Source organism: Trachemys scripta, chromosome 1 (genome assembly GCF_013100865.1).
Source record: "Trachemys scripta elegans isolate TJP31775 chromosome 1, CAS_Tse_1.0, whole genome shotgun sequence".
Classification (NCBI taxonomy): Eukaryota; Metazoa; Chordata; order Testudines; family Emydidae; genus Trachemys; species Trachemys scripta.
This window is the reverse complement of record NC_048298.1, coordinates 319330488-319352536: the sequence shown is the minus strand read 5'-3', so window position 1 is coordinate 319352536 and position 22049 is coordinate 319330488. Positions and strand designations below refer to the sequence as shown.

Genomic DNA, 22049 nt, shown 5'->3' with positions numbered 1-22049 from the left:
ATTAGCCTTTCCCCACCCCACCCAAAGTCAGTACCTCACACTGTGACATGTTACAATATACTTGCTGGACTCTTGAAACTAAAAATGTGGAGGTCACACGTGAAATTTCCAAAGCCCTGTCCCAGTTACAAATATCAGAATACTATTTTTATGTGTCTTTCAGACATGCCAATTCTACCAAATGGTATAACTAGCATGATCAGGTACACCGTGAATATTACTATAATTTTATAAAAACTGAAACCATTTACTTCATGCCATGGAACAAACAACAATACAAATAAATATACATCTTCCATATTTGTCAGGAAGGACTTTACTCTAAAATCTTGCATTTAACAGAAAAATTATTTACCATTGCTGGGGTAACCTGCTGTGTAAGTTAATTGCATGGGCCAAAAAAGCAAGTACTGCAGTGGGTTTAAGTGCACAGTCACTTAGCAATTGACCCACACTGTTTTCAGGACTACAGAAGCACTGCTATCAAATTGGTTATAAATCACTGTTATAAAGTATAATCAATAATGTGAGACAATAGCAATATATAAACTACAAAAAGGCAGTCGGTTATTTGTCAGAGTTGTAATTCACACGTAATAAATACTACGCATTTTCATAGAGGTTTAGGGCCCGATTTTCAAGGACAACGGTCAATTCAAAAGCACACCTAACTTGCACGCACAGTTACCAGGATTGCGTGATCAAATCAGGGAGCTGTACACACACACACCTTGTCCAGTTATGAGTGTAATAAGCCTGTTGAATGTACAAATACTAACTTGCATGGGTAAGCACAACAATTGTGCATGCACTTTTTTTTGCAAGCAGATTTGGATGAAACAGCTGAAATATGAAAATCAGAATTTCAGTAGGAAAATAATTAACAAAAATTGAACTGGTGAAGGATGGATATAAGGTGGATAGAAAGCTGGCTAGATCGTTGGGCTCAACGGGTAGTGATCAATGGCTACATGTCTAATTGGCAGCTGGTATTGTTAGCCAAATGGGCTCGTTTTCCCCTGGAGCTACCCAATTACTCCAAGGAGGCACGGGAGTCTAAAAGACGGCTTCAAGTTCTTTATTGATCAGTCAGCTGAGCGGGTGCTCTCCTCGACTAATGCCAGAGAGAGAGACACACCTTACAAGCGCAGAGCAGGCCTTTTTATACCCAGTAACAAACAACTTAGCATGCATACATTCTGCTAACCTATGGAATCCTTAAATTCCTTTCTAGGGGTAAATAGGATACATCTGTGGACTTCCTTGATTGATTATTCTTCTGGGGGTCTTCAGAATACATATGTCTGACTTTCTTGACTGATTGTCTTGTTATACATATATGCGGAAAGCAGCTGGCTATGTGCATGTGGGGAGCAGCTGGGATAATAGGCGAGTAGTTGACCTTTGCTCTAACAAGATTCCCCCACCTTAAAAACATTTTGAGAGCTTTATGGCCCCCAATCCTCAGCCTTCACCGGCTGGTACAGTGCCATCATTTGTTGGTATACAATCTGATTAGTTACTCGCCGGATCAGTACAACTAAACAGGGAGCAAAGCAAGGTAGGACTAATAGGGTTATAATAAAGAGTACAAAGAGGAGGAGACCTTTTCGAAGCCACCCTAGTTGCGGTAACCAAGAAGTAAACCAGTCCGTATTCCACCCTCCCCAGATTTGAACCAGGACATGGGCTAACTTTCTCATTTCTTTTGTTAGCTGTTTCACTGCTTTTCCATTATCATCGATTTGCAAACAGCAATTAGACTCATTTAATTTTGCACAAACTCCTCCTTCCTCTGCCAGTAAATAATCAAGGACTATATGGTGCTGATAGATTGCATTCCTCATTTGGGTTGATTGATCGGCCAAAAGGTCGAGAGCCACGGCTGTTTGGTTAGTTAGTACTTCCAAAACAGCCTGTAACCTAATTATTCGATTTAGATTATAAATAGGCTCCCTGGCTCCGGATATTAACTCATTCGGGTTCCAGGTGGCCGGTCCATAATGTTGTATGATTCTTTCAGGGGGCCACTCCTGAGCTCCCCATGTTTGGGAGCTTCCGGCGGCCAAGGTGGAGTCCACGAACCACCTTTCCCTAACTAAATCATCATACACCTTAATCCCCAATTTATTTCCTTGCATCTGGGGTAATAGAAAGAACAAGGGTCTAATATAGCCGATGTAACATACTCCTGACCAATTTGGAGGCAATCTTCGGTAGGCATGGGACCCACAGATCCAATAATGGCCTTTCAAGGCCCAGGTTCCGTTAGCAAAGGGACCATCCCAAACCCCATAGTCCTTTGGTTGTTCGAAATATAAATAATTACCCGTCCCTAAAGGTCCCCCCACAACGGTTGTTTTACCATTAGGATCGCAGTAATTACATTTCCATGCCCCAGTCCCCACCTTCCAGGCACAATCGCAGCCCCATTCTGGTTGATTGGAGCTAGACCAGAATTGCCTGAAATAGGTCCGGGTTCCGTTATGGTGTTGCCATGCCCATCGATAGCCCTGTACCACGTGGTCCTTACTAGTGGTATTGTCTCGTTGGCAACTTAAAAGTAAGACATCGAAGAACCTATCTTGTCTTACTGCCTCGCAGCCTTTGCCTGTATGTTGCTGATAGGAGCATTTTACCCAGCTATTATCGGTAAGCCTCACATGGGTATGGTTCCATTGCCCTTGGTATTTAGAACAGTCATATGGGCGACAGTTGGGGTCATAGCAATCAAAACCCGGGGATAGCGTCCAATCGCACTTGCTTTCCCCCACATACACTCCCTCCCGCCTTGTCCGATTAAGGCACAGAATACCTATTCCAGAGGAATAGAGTCGCCAGGGACTACCATCCTCAGCCCAAACTCCTGTCCCATTGTGGACTATACTTAAATTACTGAACCACCACTTGGGCTGTACCGGCTGGGCTACCCAAGGCCATTCATCCAGTTCTCCTGGGCCTCCACACACCCAACAATTACTGAGATTAAAGGAGTTTGCTATTGTCTCCCCTAGCTGCAAAAACCTATTTTCCCAACTATAATAGTTATGGAAATACATAAACAGAAATATTAACGATGATTTCATTATCTTTTCCTAAATAGTCCCTTTAGTCCGTCCAGCGGCTGATACTCCCAGGTGGAGTCTTCACCTGTGCAACCCTGGGTGTCCGGAGCCGGGGCGGGCAGAGGGCTGGTGTCCTCTTCCGCTGTTTCAATCTCCAAGTTAGGGTTCAGAAACCGCTTTACCCGCGTATGGTGCGTCCATTTGTCACTTCCAAGAATTTTAACTGCAGCTTGGCTGGGGAGCGAGACAGTGTGCGGGCCGTCCCACCGTGGTGTGAGGGGGTCGTGCTTCCACTTCTTGACAAGGACCTGATCACCGATCTGGAACGGGTGCACGGGTTGATCCAAGGGAAGGGCCTGGAAAGGCACCGCATATCGATGCAGCTGTAACAAGACAGATTGCAGCCCAGAAACCTGTTTCCATAAAGAGTCCTCCCCCATTTCCCAGTTTACATCTTCCCGGAACCCTGGGATAAGGATTCGGGGAGGGAACCCGAAGACTAGTTCAAAGGGTGAGAGCTTAAGACCCTTACGCGGGACCCTTCGAATGCGGGTAAGGGTGAGCGGTAGCGCATCAAGCCACTTTAAACTAAATTCTGTGCACAGTTTAGTGAGGGTGTCCTTGAGAGTTCGATTCATTCTTTCCACCTGACTCGAGCTCTGCGGCCTCCAAGGTGTATGCAGCTTCCATTGTATACCGAGTGCTGGGACACCTGTTGGACCACTTGTGAGGTAAAGTGGCTTCCCTGATCAGACTCAATCATTTCGGGGAGGTGGAATCGGGGAAGTATTTCATGCAACAGGGCCTTAGTAACAGCTCGGGCCTGACAATGCCGGGTGGGGTAACACTCTACCCATCCAGTAAGCTGATCCACAAATATGAGTAAGTATTTATAACCCCTGCAAAGGGGCATTTCTGCAAAGTCAACTTGCCACCTCTGGAAAGGGTGTGTGGCCCATGGCCGGCCTCCCATTGGGGCGGGAGGGCCACATCCCTTTTGGTTGGTTTGTTGACAAACAGGGCAATTACTAACAATTCTCTGGGCTTCCATGTGCATGCCCAGCCTCTTAAGAGATTGGGTGGTTAAATTGACCATTGCCTCCGACTCCATATGTCCTTCTTTATGTATGTGCTGAAGAATTTCCTGAAGCACTGGTCGGGGGACAAAAATCGGTAATTTCCACCATCCAGAGGGAGTCTGCCGGGCCCCTGCAGCCTGCGCGTGGCATACTTCCTCAGCTGTGTATTGGGGAAGGGAAGTTTTAGCTTCTGAATCTTGAACCAAGAGGAGCCATGAGGCCCCTTCTCGTGCGGCCTCCTTTGCGGCCTGATCAGCCAATTGATTGTATTTACGCTGTTCGGCCTCCGGGGCCCTTCCATGGGCACGCACATGTATTACGGCAACCCGGAAGGGAAGCATCAAGGCCTCAAGAAGGGTTTTGATGAGGCTTCCATGTGCAGTCCTCTGGCCTGAAGCTGTGATAAATCCCCTTTCTTTCCACAGGGTCCCGTGTGCATGTACCATCATGTAGGCATAGCGACTATCAGTATACAGATTAATAGTTTTCCCGGTCCCCAACTGGAGAGCCTCAGTAAGAGCCACCAGCTCCGCCGCTTGGGCGGACAATTTAGGACTAAGTTTAAACTTGCGTATTCCTTTGCCTTAATTACTACTGCGGCTCCGGTAAACCGCTTGCCATCTATCACATAGCTGGACCCATCAACGTACCCTTCAATTTCAGGGTTGGGCCAAGGCAAATCCGAGAGGTTGGGGCGGGGTTTGGTTTCCTGTTGCAAGACTTCAATACAGTCATGAGTGGGGCTAGTTTCATGGGAAACTCGAGGATCGGGCAATAGGTCCCTCAACCCAGCTACCCTAACTGTCCTAAAGGTTAAGTTAGGGGCTAGCAAGAGCCCTACTTCATATCTGGTATGTCGGCTGGGATTTAGATGCTTTTCCCCAGCACCTGTACCCAGTATTTGAGGCACCCCGTGGGGGACCATAACCTCAGTGTCCCCCACCAGGGTCAACTTTTCAGACTCCTGGACAAGGAGAGCGGTTGCTGCCACGGCCCGTAAACAAGCAGGCCACCCCTTGGCGACAGGGTCCAATACTTTGGAATAATATCCAGTGGGTCGCCAGGTTGGTCCCGACCTTTGGCACAGAACTCCAGCAGCCACCCCTCCCCTCTCATGAACGTATAGGGTAAATGGTCTCCGCGGGTCTGGGAAGGCTAAAGCGGGAAGCTGAACCAAGGCTCCTTTTAGCTCTCGAAATGCTTTTTCCATCTCTCTGGTCCATGTCCAGTGGAGCAGCCCTTCCTTAGTTAAGGACTCATATAATGGTTTGGCTCTTCCCTCGTAATCAGGGATCCAGAGCCAACAAAAGCCAGTCAATCCCAGAAAAGCCCTTAATTCTCGGGGGTTCCAGGGTTGAGGGCTATCAAGTATAACCTGGATTCTTTCTTTACCCAGACTACGACTTCCTTGGCAAAGATGATATCCAAGAAAAGTGACCTGCTGCTTAACCAGTTGAGCTTTTTCCTTTGAAACTTTATACCCCTGTGCCCCAAGGTAATTAAGGAGCTCTATAGTTTGCTCTTTACAGGCTGCCTCTGTCTCGGTACTTAAGAGCAAATCATCGCAATACTGGACTATGTTGCATGAAGGGTGTCTAGCCAGGAATGGGGCGAGGTCCCTTCTTAACTGGCTGCCAAAAATCTCGGATGCACAGGTAAGTCCTTGTGGGACAACGGCCCAAAGGTATTGAGCTTTGTAGTGGGTGTCTGGGTCTTCCCACTCAAAGGCAAACAGTCTCTGAGACTCCAGATCAAGGGGAATGGAAAAGAAGGCATCTTTTAAATCTATAACAGAGAACCAACTGTGATTTTGGGGAACTTGACCCAGAATAGTATGGGGATTCGGGACGACTGGATAGGGGGCTTCTATTAACTTATTAATTTGTCTTAGGTCTTGGACCAACTGGTACTGCCCATTAGGCTTAGGTACCCTCATTATCGGAGTATTGTATGGGGACGTGCCTTCCCTGAGCCACCCACACTGCAGAAACTTTTGAATCAGAGGCTTTAACCCGATTCTAGTGGTCAGCTTAAGAGGGTATTGTCGAATTCGGACCGGGCTGCTTCCTTCCTTAAGGGAAATATGCACTGGTGAAGTGTTCCGGGCCCGAACGACGCCTCCCTCCTCTGCCCAGACCTCAAGGTTAACCCCTGACAGCTGGCTCCTTTCATTCCTCCCCTGGCATTCCGGGGAGAGATTTCTAGCATCTACGAGGGCCATCTGGTAGTTGGAGGTTTGCTGTTTAGGAAGTCTAACTTCCATAGTCCCATTGTCAAACAAGATTTCCGCCTGCAGTTTGGTAAGGATATCTCGTCCGAGCAGTGCGATGGGGCAAGAGGGGCTGCAAACAAACTGGTGGGAAATTTGACGGTCCCCTATTTTTACTAGGAGAGGCAGAGTTTTTCCCAAAGCTGTAGTTTGTCCCTCAATCCCTTGGACTATGGCACGTCCCCGAGCTCTACCTCAGGGAGCCTTATTTAAAGGGAGCAAACTAAGGGTGGTCCCAGTATCAATAAGGGCTTCAATTGGACGGCCCTCCACTTTAATTTTTACCGTGGGATCCCAGCTGGCAGCTTGTGCCGCCAGAAGGGGCCGCTGGGTCCCCCGGCCCCCCTATGGGGAAGATCCCTCCCCTGAAAATCCTGTCCTATTGTAGAGGATGGGAAGGGACGGGGTTTTATCTTTATGTTCCTTTCCCATCACCTGTCGCCGGGGGCATTCATTCTTCCAGTGTCCCTCTTCCCTACAAATAGCGCACTGATTTCGACCCAGGTGGGGGCCCCTCCCCTTCCCCGGTGGCCCTGGCCGCCCCTTAACTTTGTCCCCCCTTTCTTCATATCCTTCTCTTAGGGCCACGGCTAAAACGCGGGCCCCTTTCCTTCGCTCCTCATCGTCCCTTCGATCATAAACCTTCATGGCAATTTCTAAAAGTTCCTTTATATTCTTGCCCGACGCCCACTCCAACTTCTGCAACTTCTTTCTAATGTCCTCATAGGACTGTCCAATGAAAAGGGGAATTAGTACCCCTTTCCCGTTGATGTCCTCAGGATCGAGGTCTGTGTATCTTTTACAGGTATTACAAAGCCGCTCATAAAAAGCGGCTGTGTTTTCATTCTTTTCCTGTCTTATATTATATAATTTGGCCCAATTTGGGGTTTTTCTAATGCAGCGTTTCATTCCCTGTACTATAGCCGTGGCGTATTGGCCGTGACGGGCCCGGCCTGCCGTATCATCGTGTGGCCAGTTGGGAGGGCTTTCAGGCAGCCGCGCAGCCACCGTGGCCGAGTTTCCCTCTGTCTCAGCTACCCACTCGCAGGCCCTTGAGAGGACTAAGCACCTCTCTTCCGCGGTTAATAGAGTGTTAAGAGCGACCCTCATGTCACCCCAGGTAGGGTTGTGGGCAGTAATTAAGGTTTCAAATACTGCTGTTAGCGGGGCAGGATCTTCCGAGAACGGTGGATTTTGTTGTTTCCAATTATATAGATCACTAGTAGTAAAGGAGACATATATCATAGTGAGCTCACCACCGGGGGCTTCAGTCTCCCGCAGTGGATACAAATAGTTCCGTTGCAGGGGCCCTTGGTGTACCAGGTCACCTTCGCTCGTCGATTGAGTAAGGGTAATCTTAGTGTCCCCAGGGCGATATTCAGATGACACGTTCCACCGCTCCTCAGAACTCTGATCTGTCATGGGGCCAGTCTTGCTTCTGGTGCGATCAGACACCGAGGAGCTCAGAGAGGTTGGGGGAGACTCCCGTTTGGAGGAGCCCTGGTGGCTTGGCCCACCCCTTTCAGTGGAGGCATTATCCTTCGAAGAGGGGGTGGGGATTTCAATTGAGGACATCAGAGCTGGGAGGTCAGGATACAAAGGGAGAGGGGGCATAGGATCGGGGGCAGAAGGAATCACGGTCGGCGGGCAGGACTTCTTAACAGGGGGGCAGGGTCTCCTAACAGGGGCACGGGCCATTAAGGTCTTAATAGTTTTTGATCTACATTTCTGCAACCATGGGGGAGGATTGGCCATGAGGTCCTGCCAGATATCTATATAGGGATATTGATCCCAATGTCCATCCCAGGTCACAATACTATGTACAGCTTGTACGATTTCTGGTTTGAGCGTCCCTCCCTCGGGCCATTCCACCCCGAATGTCGTCCATTCAAGAGTACAGAATTTTACAAGATTGTCTTTACATAATACAATTCCGTAATCAGCCTGGCGTCTAAACGCCTTCCAGTTATCCAGCATACATCCCAGGGGTGTCCCGGAGAAGGTGCTTTGTCCAGACCCCATTATGATTTACCCAGAGTCTTTCGAGACAGAGGTATCAAGAGGGGTTAGGGGTAGGGATCTAGTTCTAACTCAGATATCCGCTGGGTCACGAGGTTTGGCTGACCCCCCTTGCAATCAAGATATCCTGGTCACCAGGTTTCCCCTCGCAGGAGTCTTGGGGCGGCTGAAGTCAGCTTAAGCCTCAGACCTGTCAGCGGCACTCATTCATCTTTCACACAGATCCCTTAATCAGTTACAATCTCGGTTTCCAACACACCATTAAGAGGAGAAACAAGATTACCCCTCCCAGAAACAAGAGTAATCCCTGAGGTTGCTCCAAGTCCCAGTAGTTGTTAAGAACGGCCCATGGACTTGTGGAATTAGTGATGTTACTCATTGCCCGTTATTTGCTTGCCCTTTAACCAGAAACACAACAACAAGACATTTATAAAGCTACAATGATGCTAATATACCTTCCCGTACACAGGCTGCCTAGGGGATTTCCATCGTCCAACCCACATCTCGGGGGCGTTATTCCTCAAACCCAGGAGGTAAACGCACTTACCGGCCGAAGTGGCCGCGTCCGGCAGTCGGATTTTCCCCTTCTTCTGAAGCCGTCTTGCTTCTGTGTCCTTCAGAGTTCTCTTCAGAGAGGAGGCAGCCGCCCCAGCCGATTGTGACGATCCGGAGCCCGAGCAAACCAACAGCTCGAGGTGGCCACTCTCCGGGATCGCCCTCGGCCGCCGTTCCGCGCCCTCTACAGGGAGAGAAGTCCCATCTGGGGTGCCATTGTTAGCCAAATGGGCTCGTTTCCCCCTGGAGCTACCCAATTACTCCAAGGAGGCACGGGAGTCTAAACGACGGCTTCAAGTTCTTTATTGATCAGTCAGCTGAGCGGGTGCTCTCCTCGACTAATGCCAGAGAGAGAGAGACACACCTTACAAGCGCAAAGCAGGCCTTTTTATACCCAGTAACAAACAACTTAGCGTGCATACATTCTGCTAACCTATGGAATCCTTAAATTCCTTTCTAGGGGTAAATAGGATACATCTGTTGGACTTCCTTGATTGATTATTCTTCTGGGGGTCTTCAGAATACATTTGTCTGACTTCCTTGACTGATTGTCTTGTTATACATATGTAACCCTTCTGCCCATCTAAGTTGGCAGCAACAAGGGCCGGGTTCTGTATCTAGGGGTTCTGCTTCAATAACGCAATGCAAAACCGGCTCGAGCCCTCACCCAGTGACCTGGGACAATTACATACCACCCCCTGGGTGCCTCTAAGAGGCACTACTTCCCCTCTCGCAAGCACGGAGTCTAAGTGTAACAAAAAATGTTTAATAACATGAGGTAAACGACATCAGCATTAAATTGGAAAAACACCACAAACAGGATTCATAACACAAACCATGAGCAAAAAAACCCCACCCCAGCAAGCTGGGCTGTGTCCTTTCCCTTGGGTTCTTGAAACCAGCAACCCAAGGATCACCAAAGTCCCAAAAGTCCAACAACCCCCCAAAGTCTCTGTCCCTGGTCAGTGCAGCCCCAGAGTTCGGGGGGGGGGCACACAGGGCGTTAAGGGGCACCTTACGTGATCCGAGGCCGACGGGGTTCCACCGCAGCCTTCACCACGAGCCACTCCACTCCACCAGCTGTCCCGTGAGCTGCTCCCACCGTCCCACGAACTGCTCTGGCAGTTGCTCCACTCTGCTCACCGACCTGTGAACCGCTCAGCTCTGCTCCACTTCAGCCATCCCTTGGGCCGCTCCCACAAGGCTCCGCTCTGCTCTGCTCCTCCAGCCACTCCACTCCGCTCACCGACCTGTGAGTCGCTCAGCTCCACTCCAACCATCCCGCAAGGCTCCACTCTGCTAGCTGCTCTGCCAGCCGCTTAGCATTATAGCTTCAGGCTCCCCCACTAGTTAACACAGCCTCAGTGATCTCAGCTCTTTTGTGATTTCAGCTCATAGTAGGGGAGCCCCAGTGCTAGTGCACCATTGGCCCAGAGTGAATTCAGTTCAGCAGTCTGTAACTAGACTCCTAATGGAATCAAAGTCAGCTCTGATATTCAACAGTGGAGAGAGGGGGATAGTGCAATTGGTGTTTCAACCCCTCAGAGAGGGGGCCCATACCATCAGGTACAAATACCTGTCCCCATCCTCTCTCTATTCACTGGGTTTTGTAACCCATGCCCCTTGTCAAGCAAGTGCTACTTAGGTAATGGTGAAGGACTCACTCAGTCCTTCTGTCATACAACAGGTTCACTGCCCTTGATTCACAGAATCAGGGTAACAAAACTTTATTCTTCCTGCCCCAATAACAAAGAAACTGGGGATCCTACACCAGCCAAAATAACCACTTTGAGTTGCTGTTGTTTCATGCCAGGCGAGTGGATGTGCCTATGCAAACAAGATCAGCCCCTGGAGTTCTTTTCCACACTCGCCATAATTCACCACCAGATGTCATATATGCGGAAAGCAGCTGGCTACATGCATGTGGGGAGCAGATGGGATAATAGGCGAGTAGTTGACCTTTGCTCTAACAGTATCAAGCGGAGTGCCCCAAGGGTCGGTCCTGGGCTGGTTTTGTTCAATGTCTTCATTAATGATCTAGAGGATGGCGTGGATTGCACCCTCAGCAAGTTTGCAGATGACACTAAACTGGGAGGAGTGGTAGATACGCTGGAGGGTAGGGATAAGATACAGAGGGACCTAGACAAATTAGAGGATTGGGCCAAAAGAAATCTGATGAGGTTCAACAAGGACAAGTGCAGAGTCCTGCACTTAGGACGGAAGAATCCCAGGCACTGCTACAGACTAGGGACTGAATGGCTAGGCAGCAGTTCTGCAGAAAAGGACCTAGGGGTTACAGCGGACGAGAAGCTGAATATGAGTCGATAGTGTGCCCTTTTTCCAAGAAGGCTAATGGCATTTTGGGCTGTATAAATAGGGGCATTGCCATCAGATTGAGGGATGTGATCATTCCCCTCTATTCAACATTGGTGAGGCCTCATCTGGAGTACTGTGTCCAGTTTTGGGCCCCACATTACAAGAAGGATGTGGAAAAATTGGAAAGAGTCCAGCAGAGGGCAACAAAAATGATTAGGGGAGCACATGACTTATGAGGACAGGCTGAGGGAACTAGGATTGTTTAGTCTGCAGAAGAGAAGAATGAGGGGGGATTTGATAGCTGCTTTCAACTACCTGAAAGGGGGTTCCAAAGAGGATGGATCTAGACTGTTCTCAGTGGTAGCAGATGACAGAACAAGGAGTAATGGTCTCAAGTTGCAGAGGCAGAGGTTTAGGTTGGATATTAGGAAAACCTTTTTCACTAGGAGGGTGGTGAAACACTGGAATGGGTTGCCTAGGGAGGTGGTGGAATCTCCTTCCTTAGAGGTTTTTAAGGTCAGGCTTGACAAAGCCTTGGCTGGGATGATTTAGTTGGGGATTGGTCCTGCTTTGAGCAGGGGGTTGGACTAGATGACCTCCTGAGGTCCCTTCTCATCCCATGATAAATAAATGGAGATATCCTATCTCCTAGAACTGGAAGGAACTTTGAAAGGTCATCAAGTCCAGCCCCCTGCCTTCACTAGCAGGACCAAGTACTGATTTTGCCCCAGATCCCTAAGTGGCCCCCTCAAGGATTGAACTCACAACCCTGGATTTAGCAGGCCAATGCTCAAACCACTGAGCTACCCCTCCCCCCAATGATGCTTGAGCTGGAGAATGAAATCCTCAGTTATTGACCCAAAACACCTGGAAGAGTAAAGGGTAAGTTTCACTACTGAAGGGTTGTTTCATGTTGTTACTAGAACATCTTGTCTGGGGGAGCTGTTGGTGAGCATGTCTCCTTTAAAGCCTTTTCATGGCCCTTCTTGCTGTACTCAATTGAAAAAAATATAAATTTGCAAATATATGTACCCTTGAAAACACAGAAAGCCTGACTCTCAGGTACACTAGGGCCTCTCTATGCCACTATGGCAGCATAAAGGTACCTTCCAGTGAGTGTAAATGACCTCCACAGAAAAGAGCATTTAGGACTGTGTTTGGAGCTTTGTGGAGAGTTCACAAATTTGATTTCAGCAAAGGCAAACACAAAAAGAATAAAATTCTCAATGGAAAAATTGTACTTTCAAAATTCAATTTCCTTCCAACCTAAGAAAATAAATGGGATAAATTACCAGCAACTTCCACTCTCAGTTATAGCTGTGACGCCTATCAGCCTTCAGTACAGCAGCACAGCATCTAACCGGCAGAATCGTTATTACTGGTGGTGTTGTGCAAGATGGAAAAAACAGTTTAATTCTCAGATCACAGCTTTGTAAGATCAGCCCTAAGGATAAAACCCCATCTTTGTATTTGTTTACTGAACACATTTGATCTGGAATCATCAAGAAATGATAAACATGGAATCCCTCAATGCCAGTGTTACAATGTAATTTTTCAGGGTAAAGCCACATTTGCTGTGGCTGCACAGGGCTCTCCTCAGATAGGCCCTCCTCATAGGTCCTATGAACATGGGTCAATTTCACTTTTTACTCCTGAAAGAGTAAATAGGAGCCATGAAAATTAGGTTAAAAGGTCAGTTTTCTGTTCTGGTGACAATTCAAAATTGTTTTAAAAGATTTATTCCCCACATCAGGTGTTTATTGTTTTTTGGTCTATGTGTTGGTGTGGTGCCTGGCAAATGTAGTCCTTTTACCTTGCTCTTTAAAGCAGGGGTCTCAAGCTCAAATGACCACGAGGGCCACATGAGGACTAGTACATTGGCCGAGGGCCGCATTACTGTCACCTCCCCACGCCACCCTTTGCCCCGCCCCCACTCCACCCCTTTCATGAGGCTCTGCCCCCATTCCAACCCCTTCCCTGAAATCCCCACCCCAACTCTGCCCCCTTCCTGCCCCCAGGGAGGGCAGGAGGGTTGTGGGATGTGGTGGGGGCTCAGGGCAGGGAGTTGGGGTGTGGGGTGCAGGAGGGGTGTGGGGTATAGCAGGGGGTTGGGCTGCAGGAGGGGTGCGGGGTGCACAGGGGGTTGGGCTGCAGGGGGAGGTTCGGGGGGCGGGCTCCGGCCCGACACGCACTGGGGGCAGGGCAGGCCACCTGCCTGCCTGTCCCCACACCGCTCCAGGAAGTGGCCGGAACCTGGGGGACGAGGGGCACAGGGGTCTGTGTGTTGCTGTTGCTTCAGGCACCACTCCCAGCAGCTCTCATTGGCTGGGAAAGGGGAACTGCAGCCAACGGGAGCTGCTGAGGGCACTGCCTGAAGCAAGAGCAACACACAGAGCTCTGTGCCCCTCCTTCCCCACGTTCCGGCCGCTTCCTGGAGTGGCAGGGGGCAGGGCAGGCAGGGAGCCTGCCCTTCCCCCACTGCGCGTCGGGCTGGAGCCCTCTAGGTAAACGCTCGGGGGGGGGGGGCCACGAGGAGCTCGCGGACCACAGAAAATAACCCCGGGGGCTGTATGCGGCCCCTGGGCCACGTGTTTGAGACCACTGCTTTAAAGTGACTTGCTTTGATAAATGCATGGTATTGTTCTGAACATGGTAATTGCATGGTAAATGTATTCCTTTCACAGAATGCATTTTCTGGCATAATTTTCTGCCAGAAAATAATTGCAAACATTTTAAAATCTTTGTCTAACATACATAGTCAAGTCTGGCAATCTGAAAAGTAAACATATAAATATATTTTAGCATGCAATCAATTTAGATCTCTTGAACTTGCCCAATCCAAACAGACTGCCTTGAAAGCAAATATCACACCCTAATCCATTTTCTTGTGAATGACTGCAAGATGACTCTGTGTGTACATGTGCTGAGCTGCAAAGAATAACTAAAAATCCGTTCAACACAGAAATATGAATAGACTGAACTGACAGGAAGACACCATTGCTCGTACAATGAGATCTCCATCTCCTGCAGACTATAAATGCTGGACTACAAGTTATTCACCCTGCAGAGATTCAAAATTGAAACTAATGCAGCATATACTGGACCTTAACGTGGCTACATAAACTGAGTTTACATCATGCTGATAGCATATGTGTTTGGAGAAAAGCTGGCAGCTATGAAATTATTCGTGAAGAGGAGAAAGCTTTGAAATAAAATGTTATTGACCGTTAGTAACATTATCAAAGGGCTAATGGCTACATCACTCCCCTTCTGTATCCTACTGTAGCTGAAGATATGGAATTTAATCTTTACAAAGATGTAAACTGAAGGACTGTTAAGTGAAGTGATTTGCACAGAGTTGCACAGCAAGTCATTATCAGAGGCAGACACTCCTGACTCCAATTTTAATACCTCTCTGCTTGTCCTAGCTGCTTCTATTAACCCTCTCCTTGGAAGTAACACAGGAAACATCAGGTCAAATAGATTCCTGGTTTAATTCCACTGACTGTACTACACCGGGAGGAGCTTGGCTCACTGTCTTTAATGTACTCGGGATGTTTTGTGTTTCTGAGTTAAGTCTCATTTATCTTTTTGCTGACTGCACTGTCATATTTCTCAATTTTGCTCTGTCCCGTCATGCTAAGTACGGTTTGTTTGCACTAAATGTTCTTGTTTCCTCTCTTTTGTTTAAATATAAAGGAGAAAAATATGATTAGTAGAAGCCTCCTCTTTCTCAGCCAGGGATGGGAATTACACCTGGTTTCCAGTTTTGCTGGGTCACTACTAAATCCATGTGCTCTCATCCTGTCTAGGAGCTGAAGCTCACCCAATGCTGAATGCTCATCTGCTTTCTTACTTCTGCAGAAGGAGTAGGGAACAGACACTGGGGCTAGATGTCTCCAACTATTAACATTGTCAGGGTAAAGACCAGCAAAGTAGATCTGATTCCCCACAACACACAAACTCCAGTAGTGTGAATGAAAAGTACTGCCAGAACTGTCTTGGCTACTTTTCCAAGGCCAAACACTGTGTAGACTTACACCCCATGCTGTCCCTCCCCCATTGTGGGGTTCCAGAGCCTGGCCTCCAGCCTGAGCTCAAATGTCTACACTGCAATTAAACAGCCCCTTAGCCTGAGCGCCACAAGCCCGAGTCAGCTGAGTTCAGTTTGGCATCAGGAGCTGGAAGTGCATATGCCGCAATATAAACATTCCCCTGCTCTCAAAGACTTAGGAACTACATTGTTCATACACAGCTCAAAGGGCTGAGAGAGAGAGAGAGAGAGAGAGAGCAGAAACAAAGATTGGAAGAGAGACGGGAAGAAAGGAGACGGGGGAAAGGGGAAAAGAAGGAGAGAAAGGGACAAGTAAAAGGAGGTGGAGAAAAGAAGGTAGGGTGAGGAAGAGAGAGACAAAGTTGGGGAGAGCACAAAGCAAACAGATTAAAATCATCAAGGACACTTACTCTGTAGAGCCCACCCAGCAGCCAGGCAGAGAGTCACGATCCCCAGTATGATGCCTTGTCTCCTGCAGCCCTGTAGAGGTCTCATTAGAGAGGAGAGCAAACCCAGGGGGTTGCATTTAACAGGGTATCTGGGCCAGCATGACCGGCTCCGAGGGCTGTCTCCCTCAGAGCTATCAGGCCTCTCTCCTTCTCCTGAGTTGCTGCCACTGATCCTAGGGCAGACCCAGTTCAGCTGGTTGCAGGCTCTGACTAAACCAGTTCTCACACTCTTTGTCTCTGCTGGAGCCTGAGATTCTTTTGCCTGCCACGCACAAAGCACACACATAAGTGATAGGCTTCTCCCATTGCTCACACCCTGTGATCCTCTGGTATTGATTTAAGATGCAATTGGCTGAGGGCGGCAATGAAAAGAGGAACTACTATACAGAGCTATGCTGTAATACAGCCAGGAAATAAGCATCTAATTGGCAGTTCTGCAGAGGAACCAGCAATGTTGCTCCGTTACTATGCACTATTCCACCTCACCACTTTAGAACTGGGCCACATTCATCCCTGGTGGAACTCTGCTGACTTCAGTGGAGTTAGATCAGGGAAAAGTTTGTGCCAGTTTCTTTGTCTGGGAGGAAATACATCACGGTGGCAGGGAAACAGACTATATGGGGTGTAATGTCCTGCCATAGACCTCTAACTCTGTCCTCCACCCCATCTAGGCCCAAGGTTCAGACACCCTTTGGTGCGATTCCCCTTAGAGAACCTCAGAAGACAAATTCCAAGTGAGCCTGCTGTCCCTTTTATTTCTAGGCACACTGGATTGTTTTACTGTAATATCCAGGAACTCACAGGGTGATGTAAATAACATGATGAGCAAGCCTGTACAACAGCGTCTCTGTGTTCCTCCACACATGCATGATCAAAGAGTGCAGCAGAACCACCCAACCTCCAGCGCACCTTCCCCCACAGAGATGAGTGACTGCTTTTCATTCCACCACTCATGAGTCGTTGTTTCCCCTCCCTCCAGAAATTAATAAGAAAGCGCTTCATGAGTTACTTAGATCGTAAGCTTCTGGGGGCAGGGACTGTCCTTTTGTCCTATGTACAGCACCTAGCACAATGGGATTCTAGTCTATGACTAGGCCTCCTATGCGCTATGGTAATACAAACAGTAACAACAATCAGAATGAGTTTTTCCATACTAAATTAAGCTTGATACATATTTGGGACCTGATCCTGAAAACTCTCAATCACTGAAGGCCCCAGTCTCGCACCATTTTTCACTTTGGCTATTTCTGGGGTAAGGGACTTCTCAGTGGGTGGCAGAATAATCCATCCTTTCTCTCACAAGTCATGCCATTGACTCCGACGGGATGACCTGCATGAGTGAAGAGTTTGCAGAACTGGGCCAAAAGTAGGATTCTTTTGTTCTCTTGCTTGTATTTTCTTTTCCTCGTGGCATTTAAAACTCAAAAAAGGCACCAGATTGGCTTTGCCAATCCTAGAGATTGAAGTCCTCTTCATGGAGTGATCAACGGCTCCATGTCTAGTTGGCAGCCGGTTTCAAGTGGAGTGCCCCAGGGGTCGGTCCTGAGGCCGGTTTTGTTCAATATCTTCATTAATGATCTGGAGGATGGCGTGGACTGCACCCTCAGCAAGTTTGCAGATGACACTAAACTGGGAGGAGTGGTAGATACGCTGGAGGGTTGGGACAGAATGCAGGGGGACCTACACAAATTAGAGGATTGGGCCAAAAGAAACCTGATGAGGTTCAACAAGGACAAGTGCACTTAGTCCTGCACTTAGGACGGAAGAATCCCATGCACTGTTACAGACTAGGGACCGAATGGCTAGGAAGCAGTTCTACAAAAGAGGACCTAGGGGTTACAGTGGACGAGAAGCTGGATATGAGTCAACAGTGTGCCCTCGTTGCCAAGAAGGCTAACGGCATTTTGGGCTGTATAAGTAGGGCCATTGCCAGCAGATCGAGGGACATGATCGTTCCCCTCTATTCGACATTGGTGAGGCCTCATCTGGAGTACTGTGTCCAGTTTTGGGCCCCACACTACAAGAAGGATGTGGAAAAATTGGAAAGAGTCCAGCGGAGGGCAACAAAACTGATTAGGGGGCTGGAGCACATGACTTATGAGGAGAGGCTGAGGGAACTGGGATTGTTTAGTCTGCAGGAGAGAAGAATGAGAGGGGATTTGATATCTGCTTTCAACTACCTGAAAGGGGGTTCCAAAGAGGATGGATCTAGACTGTTCTCAGTGGTAGCAGATGACAGAACAAGGAGTAATGGTCTCAAGTTGCAGAGGCAGAGGTTTAGGTTGGATATTAGGAAAACCTTTTTCACTAGGAGGGTGGTGAAACACTGGAATGGGTTACCTAGGGAGGTGGTGGAATCTCCTTCCTTAGAGGTTTTTAAGGTCAGGCTTGACAAAGCCCTGGCTGGGATGATTTAGTTGGGAATTGGTCCTGCTTTGAGCAGGGGGTTGGACTAGATGACTTCCTGAGGTCCCTTCCAACCCTGATATTCTATGATTCTATGATCACAGAACAGGTGCAGCATAGACAACAGCAGTGCAAGTTTCCCTACACACATCCAGCAGCAGACTTTAGCCCTAACTGGAGGGAGCACCTTCAGGAATGAGAAGAGAGTTAATTATCTGTGTACCTAGGGCTCTTCGGTGCTGGAACTAGGGGTGCTGCTACACCACCTGGCTTGAAGAGGTTTCCATCATATACGGGGTTTACAGTTTGGTTCAATGGCTCTCAGCACCCCCACTATAAAAATTGTACCAGCACCCCTGCTAGGGATACTGGCTGAAGTCCTGTGAAGTCATATACTAGCTGGTAATGGCCACAGATATAAGTTAGTTTCACAAACAACTACCATCTTGCTTCCTTGGAAGAGTGACAGCTCTAAACAGGCAAAAAGCAACAATTCTGTAGTTCCTAATTTGCTCAACCCAGGTGAGGGATTCCTAGGCTTAAGTATCAGGGGGTAGCGCTGTTAGTCTGTATCCACAAAAACAACGAGTCCAGTGGCACCTTAAAGACTAACAGATTTATTTGGGCATAAGCTTTTGTGGGTAAAACACCTCACTTCTTCAGATGCAAGATGCTAGGCTTAAGTATAGCAATGTGTTAAGTGGGTACAACTTCACTAAAGTCTGAAGTGTTTCCTTATTCAGTTAAGTAATGTTGCCATTAAGAAAAGCTTGAAAACATGACTCCTTTAAGGTTAAAAATAAGAAGGTAAATAAAAAGAATCCAAAATATATTATTTTGGGGGCTTAACTCAGGATTTTTGACCACTTGGGTTGGTCCGATTTCTTGGATTTAAGTGACTTTCATGGATTCTGTATGTCTGGCCTCCACAGAGCAGCATGCTACATATATATATAAGGTGTAGAAAAATTATATTGTATTATTTTAGAAATGGTGTGTGATCTAGTTATTAAAGATGGTAGGGTAATGTATGTGCAAAAGGGGGCAACGTTAATGTTACATATACATCCTTAGTTTTGTCATTTCCTGACGAGAATTTAACTGTACAACCTAAACTTTTTTTGAGAGAATTGTTAATAAAATTAAGGCGGATATAAAATTATGCAGCCACAATGCCCAGATGGGCATAGATACCTTCTTCAATGCCAAGGAGTGTGAGTGGCAGCAGGCGTGAAAATAAGCGAGGAGCAGTAATGGTGCATCTGCAGGTGAGCATTGACTGCTTTGCTTGATATGCTCACGCAGCACAATCACATCCAAAGACAGCTCTTCATTGGAGGCCAGAGGTTGTTTTTTGCATAGATGTGTAAATGTGTCAATCAATGGGCCAATAATGGAGACAAAAACGGAATTTATAAAACTAAGGATACACGACTGTGCTACTGATTGCCACTGTGAACAACTAGCACCCCACTAGAGCCACAGCTCCAGCTCCAGCAAGGATATGGAGCCATGTCATTTTAAGAATTTTTTCTTTGCACCAAAGTAGCTATCTTTAGTAGTCACACATTTCCTATAGGCAAAGGATTGGAGAGGTATATAACACAGCAGCCTTTTCTCCAAGAGCCATTTCCTTGGTAATCGAATTCCCCAATCCCTGCCAATTCCCCCTCTCCCAATTGCAGGGTTGCCCTTTTATAAGGACTTTTTTTTCTCAGCATCCTTTTCTCAGGTTGGCCCTTTATATTTGGCAGGGAAAAGCAACTGCAGCTCTTGTGGCTATTTTGTAATTGGTTGCTGTTGTTTACTTCATCATCCTCTATTCCATCTGAGAGATAATCTTAACTCCTGCTATGTTTTTCCTCTTTTCTCCTGAGGCGGTGTGTATGGCTTAAGGATGGTTGTACAAGGTGTTGTGCATGACTCAGCAAGTTCATCCTTTTGGGAGAGGGCATCTGCCTTCTTGTTTCTCGCACCTGGCAGGATGTCACAGTGAAATTGAATCAGGTGAAGAAAAGGGACCAGCGGATCTGTCACTGGTTTAGGTTTCAGGCCATGCAAAGGTTCTCCGGATGTCTGTGGTCTATAATAGCCTGAACTGGAAATTGGGCTGTTTCAAGGTAGGGTGACCAGATGTCCCGATTTTATAGGGACAGTCCCGATTTTGGGGTCTTTTTCTCACATAGGCACTATTACCCACTTCCTGTTCCGATTTTTGACACTTGCTATCTGGTTAGCCTATTTCAAGGAGATGATGCCATTCATCTGCCTAAAAGCTGCACGAACCCCCACAGCTGTCTGAAATGATGAACGTGTCTCCTCCCCGGCCCAGTAAAGATGGCTCAACTAAGGGGATTCGGACCACGGTTGCACTGCAGTGTGCCAATTACATTTCCGTTTCTCATACGTGCCTCGACTATTTTGCCTGCTTCTGTATCATCACACCTGCCATTTAGGAGGACAACGAATTGAGACAGTTAGGCCTCATTGTCAGGAATAAGGACGTGCGCCCCCTGCTCAGTCTCTGGGCAGCCTATGAGCACAGCTGATCCCCGCAGGGCCGCCTGATTGACCGCTCCCACTGATTGGCCAAGGAAGTCAGCAAGCCTGCACTTTAGCCCAACAGCAACAACTGATCTCTTGCTGTCAATGTACATGTCCACAGTTGCAATTGCTCCTGTGAAAGCCTCGTTCCTGCCCAGCTCCAGTCTGCTCCAGCTCTGCTTCCTGATGCGACGCTGACCCCTGGCTCTGGTTACTGGCTTCTTGACTCAGCTCTGACTCCGACTCTGGCTCCTGACCAGGGCCGCCTGGGGGGGGGGGAGGGGGGGCAAGTGGGGCAATTTGCCCCTGGCCCCGAACCCCGCAGGGGCCCTGCGAGCCCTGGCCGAGAATCCCTTCCCTGGCTACTCACCCAGCGGCGGTCTGGGTCTTCGGCAGCACTTCGGCGGCGGGCCCTTCAGTCGCTCCGGGTCTTCAGCGGCATTTCAGTGGCGGATCCTTCAGTGCTGCCGAAGACGCGGAGCGAGTGAAGGACCCGCCGCCGCCGCCGCTGCAGACTCAGAGCGCCACCCGGTGAGTATAAGCGCCGCAGCGGGTGGCGCCTTTTTTTATGTTTGCTCCCCTGCTTTGCCCCAGGCCCCCTGAATCCTCTGGGTGGCCCTGCTCCTGACTCCTGCTCCAACCACTAGGCCTGACCACTCACATCCTGGTTCATGACACCCATTCATTCCTCTTGCAACTCAGCTGAAGTCTATACAGTTACATCAGAAACAGGCCCCAATATGTTTAAATAAAACATATATGCATCTCTTAAAGCTTGTAATTGTTCGTACATTTTTCAAAGTTGAGTACTAGAGGGAAAAATGAACTGAGTTCAGATTCTTCATTTTCATTATTATGCAGCCAAAATGAATGACTTCTACTCTTTTTTACTGAAAGGGCACAATCCCTGCCTTTCAAAATATTCTTCTTGTGGCTGTTTTTGACACACCTTTTACATAATAACATAGGATTGCAGTATTGGCTCACAGCTGAGGTCCATATAGTCCGGTGTCCTCCTGTCTCTCTGACAGAGGCCAGTACCAGATCTGTCAGAGGAAAGTGCAAAAAAACCCATAATAGACAGCTATGAAATAAAATGCCCATAGGGAAGTTTATTCCCAATTCCCATCCGTTAGTGGTTGATTTATGTCCTTGTTTAAAGAAAATCCTATCTAGTAGAACTGTGGATTTATTTCATTATCTTTATAAACTTCTAATCCTTCTCTGAATCTTTTTTTAGCTTGTAGCCTCAGTGATAGCTTGTGGCAGCGATTTCACATGTTAATTCTGTGG

General features: G+C 47.9%; 1 protein-coding gene across 1 annotated transcript in view; it reads right to left on the bottom strand.

Moving 5' to 3' along the window:
* The window catches only part of VSTM5 (V-set and transmembrane domain containing 5), a 31580-nt gene extending 15456 nt beyond the window's left edge, over positions 1-16124 (bottom strand). Inside the window, exon 1 of the mRNA XM_034758951.1 lies at positions 15768-16124. Coding sequence (XP_034614842.1) covers positions 15768-16092 — 325 coding nt within the window. The 5' untranslated portion in view covers positions 16093-16124. The remainder of the gene's footprint in view (positions 1-15767) is intronic.
* Between the last annotated feature and the right edge of the window lie 5925 nt (positions 16125-22049).